This window comes from Nerophis lumbriciformis, linkage group LG19 (assembly GCF_033978685.3).
Source record: "Nerophis lumbriciformis linkage group LG19, RoL_Nlum_v2.1, whole genome shotgun sequence".
Lineage (NCBI taxonomy): Eukaryota > Metazoa > Chordata > Actinopteri > Syngnathiformes > Syngnathidae > Nerophis > Nerophis lumbriciformis.
Genome location: NC_084566.2, coordinates 39,216,625 through 39,222,161, shown reverse-complemented (window position 1 = coordinate 39,222,161; position 5,537 = coordinate 39,216,625). Strand labels below are relative to the sequence as shown.

Genomic DNA, 5,537 nt, shown 5'->3' with positions numbered 1-5,537 from the left:
CGCAAGCATGTCGAGTCCCGTGAAAACAAACACCAGACGATAGCTTAACACTACAGAACTTTACTTGAATTTCATCCAAGTTCATGGTCTATACAGGGTCTCTATTTACAAGATCTGAAATGAATTGAGGGAGAAAAAAGGGACAGAAAATAAACAAACCACTACATACAACTGAGGTATTAGCCAGAAAGCATTTACAGGTATGTCAACGTACTGGTAAATATTAGCAGTGTCCTCTGCGTTTAAAAAAACATATTCTCTTATACATATTTTATATATTTATATTTATATATATATCACAACATGAGGTAGGAGATCAGTGTCTCGTTTCATGCAAAGAACAAAAGTCTCATCACATGTTATTGGCAATGGTCGTATGCACAGACACCGCAGTTTCATGTTTCAGCATTTGGGCGGGAGCAAAAAGAGGGGAGGATGCTTCTTCTGAGCAATGTCTTTGTATTTAGATGCACTGGAAAGTTCCCTCACAAGAAGAGTGGAAAAGGAACTAACAATGTACCGATCTGCTGCGGAGAAGGACAAGGCACGCTCGCGAAAGCGGTGGATACGTCCTTTTTGGAGCGAGGGGAGGGAGGGGAGAAACCGCACGACTGTAAAAATTCTGTACAAAGCATATCCAAGTTGTCTTTACACTGCAAAATGCAACAAAATAAAAACCAAAAAAAAAAAAGAAAATGCCCTACACACCATCCCTTCATGGGGTGCCGCTTTTAACGTAAACAGCGGCCCCTTGTGTGTGAAATGCAAATTGCAGCGCAAAAAAGGGGGAAGGAGGAGATAAAAAAAGTGATATTGTTTTGCTGCGTTAAGACGATACAAAATACTGAGTGTGAAGAGGATACGTCCTCGTCACCTTTTTAAAAAGACTTCAAGAGAAGAACACTCGCATGCAGGGGATTTCTTCTGTGGCACAAACATGAGGGCCAGCAAAACATGCAAAGAAATTAAATAAAAAAAATGTTTTCCTTTCCATTGCAAAAAAAAAAGGCATTTCTGCTGACTGGATGACATTTGTGTGAAAGAGTGTCATTAAAGAGGGGGCTCGGGGGGGTTAAAAGTGTGATGTCGTCCACAAGTTGGCAAAGAAAATGTGTCTGGTCCAGCTGATGTAACCTTCAGAAGATTACACTTCATATATTAATCATTCCTAGTGTATTTACAACAAGAGTCAATATAAATCTTCAGTTATTTTCTTCTTTCGTCATTATTATTATTATTATTAAAGGTTTCTTTTTTTTTTTTTTTGTCCGTGGAACACGTCTTCAAAAAAATAGGCATTTTTGAAGGAGAGATGGAGCACAGTGGAATGTCTTATTCATTTGCATTTTCCCCCACAAGAGATGCATATAAAGTTTAAAAGCCTCCCAACATGTCTCATTTCAACCATTATTTACACATGCACACACACACACACACACACACATAGGTATCTTTCGAGGCAATAAAAAGCACTTTCCCGCCTGGCAACATGAATAAAAAGTCTTTCTGTAGCTGGATGGACAACATGCTAAACCCGCGGCCCCCGGGGGTCCAGGACGTGCCGTGACAGTTTGGGGAGTGTGCAGTTCCACACCAAAAGCTGCCTCAATTCTGATGGCACACAAGAAAAGGTTTGACGTGTGCCCCCTCTTTGCTTGTGCCGTTGATCAACCGAGGAGAATACCGGGGGGGAACATCTCAAACTTAAACCGCTTGTCACGTCGTTCCTCGATGGGTGACCCTCACGTAGCCATAGATGACGAGTGGGGGAGGTGGCTGGTTTGTTTGGGTACGGGTGGAAGGGTTAGGGGGGGGGCTTCCGGTGGTACAGCGCAGTAATGAAGTGGAGCACAGTGTTTCTTGTCTGGCCTAAAAGTGGACGAGGGAGGGCGTCTAGTCTAGCTCGCGACCTTGAGGAGTAGTGCCTGTTTCACCATTGACTTATTCACATGAGGCAGTTTTATATTCTTTTTTTCTTTAGAAAGAGTAAAGGTCCTTGACTCTGTGTGCCGCGTAAGAAGAAGAAGAAGAAGAAGTGAGCTGGTTCTCTCCACGACCAAGCAGCGGTGGTTGTGCCCATTAAAAGATATAAATTAAAATCATGCTAAACAAAACAAAAAATCTTCAAATACTGTTTGTTGAGAGGATAATAATAATAATAATAATAATAATATGAGGTGAGGAGCACAAGAAGAAAAAACAAATAAAAGCAAGATGCCTCAAGATGGAGGAGAGGAACGAGGGTCAGTTACTTTGGGGTCGCCTCCGGGAAGGAGGAAGGGGAGGCGGAGGACGAGGAGGAGGCCGGTGATTGGGCGTTTGGGGGTCCGGTGGAGGGGGTGAGAGGAGGGGAGGGGCTGGCGGACTGGACCATCTGCTGCTTGAGCTGACCGATGGTGCGCTCCAGGTCCTGCCGCGCCTGGCGCTCGCGCCGCAGATCCTCCTGCAGCTCCTGCCGGTCGGCCTCGGCTCGCTCCAGCCTCTGACGCAGCTCCGACAGCTACGCGGCAAGAGGAAACACGGAAAGAGGGAGAGAGGATTTGAATCTGGAATATTCTTTACACGTGACAAAAAGTAGTAAATAGTACAACACTTTAATTTGATGGCGGTCAAAAACAGGCAAGGGAAATAAGAGGAACCAGCCTGCCAACAAAGGCTGAGGTTGTGCAAGTCATGTTGCTATGTGGACACTACAAGATGTTCGTGCTACAGTCGGTGGTTGTGCTGAAAATACTCAGCACGGTGTTTTTCAACCTTTTTGGAGCCAAGGCACATTTTGTGCGTTGGAAAAATGCGGAGGCACACCACCAGCAGACATCATTAAAAAACAAAACTCAGTTGACAGTAAAAAGTGGTTGGATAGGACTTTAAAGCATAACCAAGCATGCATCAATATAGCTCTTGTCTCAAAGTAGGTGTACTGTCACCACCTGTCACATCACACCCTGACTTATTTGGACTTTTTTGCTGTTTTCCTGTGTGTAGTGTTTTACTTCTTGTCTTGCGCTCCTATTTTAATGGCTTTTTCTCTATTTTTTTTTAGTATTTTCCTGTAGCAGTTTCATGTCTTCCTTTGAGCGATATTTCCCGCATCTACTTTGTTTTAAGCAATCAAGAATATTTCAGTTGTTTTTATCCTTCTTTGTGGGGACATTGTTGATTGTCATGTCATGTTCGGATGTACCGTATTTTCCGCACTATTAGCCGCACCTAAAAACCACAAATTTACTCAAAAGCTGACAGTGCGGCTTATAACCCGGTGCGCTTTATATATGGATTAATATTACGATTCATTTTCATAAAGTTTCAGTCTCGCAACTACGGTAAACAGCCGCCATCTTTTTTCCCCATAGAAGAGGAAGTGCTTCTTCTTCTACGCAAGCAACCGCCAAGGTAAGCACCCGCCCCCATAGAACAGGAAGCGCTTCTTCTTCTACTGTAAGCAACCACCCGCCCGCGTAGAAGAAGAAGAAGCGCGCGGATATTACGTTTCATTTCCTTTGTGTGTTTACATCTGTAAAGACCACAAAATGGCTCCTACTAAGCGACAGGTTTCCGGTTCATGAAAAGACGCAATCTCTCCATCCGCACACGGACTACTATTTCACAGCAACTGCCTAAAGACTTTCAAGAAAAGCTGGCTACTTTCCGTGCATATTGTAAAAACAAGATAGCTGAAAAAAAGATCCGACCAGAGAACATTATCAACATGGACGAGGTTCCACTGACTTTTGATATTCCTGTGAACCGCACTGTGGATACAACGGGAGCACGTACGATGAATATTCGCACCACAGGGAATGAGAAGTCATCCTTCACTGTGGTTCTAGCTTGTCATGCTAATGGCCAGAAACTTCCACCCATGGTGATATTCAAAAGGAAGACCTTGCCAAAAGAGACCTTTCCAGCCGGCGTCATCATAAAAGCTAACTCGAAGGGATGGATGGATGAAGAAAAGATGAGCGAGTGGTTAAGGTAAGTTTACGCGAAGAGGCCGGGTGGCTTTTTTCACGCAGCTCCGTCCATGTTGATATACGACTCCATGCGCGCCCACATCACGCTGGTTTTTAATATATTATTAAAGTTTGACTGACCTATCTGACTGTTTTTTTGACATTCCTTTAGTGCAGTTAGATGCGGCTTATAACACGGGGCGGCTTATAGGTGGACAAAGTTTTGAAATATGCCGTTCATTGAAGGCGCGGCTTATAACCTAACCTACTCAGTGGCCTAGTGGTTAGAGTGTCCGCCCTGAGATCGGTAGGTTGTGAGTTCAAACCCCGGCCGAGTCATACCAAAGACTATAAAAATGGGACCCATTACCTCCCTGCTTGGCACTCAGCATCAAGGGTTGGAATTGGGGGTTAAATCACCAAAATGATTCCCGGGCGCGGCCACCGCTGCTGCCCACTGCTCCCCTCACCTCCCAGGGGGTGATCAAGGGTGATGGGTCAAATGCAGAGAATAATCTCGCCACACCTAGTGTGTGTGTGACAATCATTGGTACTTTAACTTTAACTTTTTAACCCAGGGCGGCTTATGGTGCGGAAAATACGGTACTTTGTGGACGCCGTCTTTGCTCCACAGTAAGTCTTTGCTGTCGTCCAGCATTCTGTTTTTGTTTACTTTGCAGCCAGTTCAGTTTTAGTTTCGTTCTGCATAGCCTTCCCTAAGCTTCAATGCCTTTTCTTAGGGGCACTCACCTTTTGTTTATTTTTGGTTTAAGCATTAGACACCTTTTTACCTGCACGCTGCCTCCCGCTGTTTCCCACATCTACCGTATTTTTCGGAGTATAAGTTGCTCTGGAGTATAAGTCGCACCGGCCGAAAATGCATAATAAAGAAGGAAAAAAAACATATATAAGTCGCACTGGAGTATAAGCAGAGGTGGGTAGAGTAGCCAGAAATTGTACTCAAGTAAGGGTACTGTTACTTTAGAGATTTATTACTCAAGTAAAAGTAATGAGTAGTCACCCAAATATTTACTTGAGTAAAAGTAAAAAGTATGTTGTGAAAAAACTACTCAAGTACTGAGTAACTGATACACACACACATATCATATATATATATATATATATATATATATATATATATATATACATATATACACATACATTGATATATACAGTATATCATTTATATTTATTTATTTTGCCGTTTTTGTTTACATGTTAAAGGTGTTTTAATGAATATACATGCATGTTTAACACATATAGATTAATTTCTTTCATGAAGACAAGAATATAAGTTGGTGTATTACCTGATTCTGATGACTTGCGTTGATTGTAATCAGACAGTAGTGATGATAACGTCCACGTTTTCAAATGCAGGAGAAAAAAAGTTCCTCCTTTCTGTCTAATACCACATGAAAGTGGTTGGTTTCTGGTATCTTATTTGTCCAGCTTTCATATTCGTTTTCACACACTTTACAAGAAATACATTGGCGGCAAATTCCGTAGCTTGCTAGCTTGTTTGCGCTGGCTTTCGGAGACTCTTATTTTGAAAGCGCAGGCGCGATGGAGCGGCACATTTATTGT

General features: G+C 42.9%; 1 protein-coding gene across 1 annotated transcript in view; it reads right to left on the bottom strand.

Moving 5' to 3' along the window:
* The window catches only part of skila (SKI-like proto-oncogene a), a 114,796-nt gene continuing 109,259 nt past the window's right edge, over window positions 1–5,537 (bottom strand). Inside the window, exon 7 of the mRNA XM_061978796.2 lies at window positions 1–2,500. Coding sequence (XP_061834780.1) covers window positions 2,249–2,500 — 252 coding nt within the window. The 3' untranslated portion in view covers window positions 1–2,248. The remainder of the gene's footprint in view (window positions 2,501–5,537) is intronic.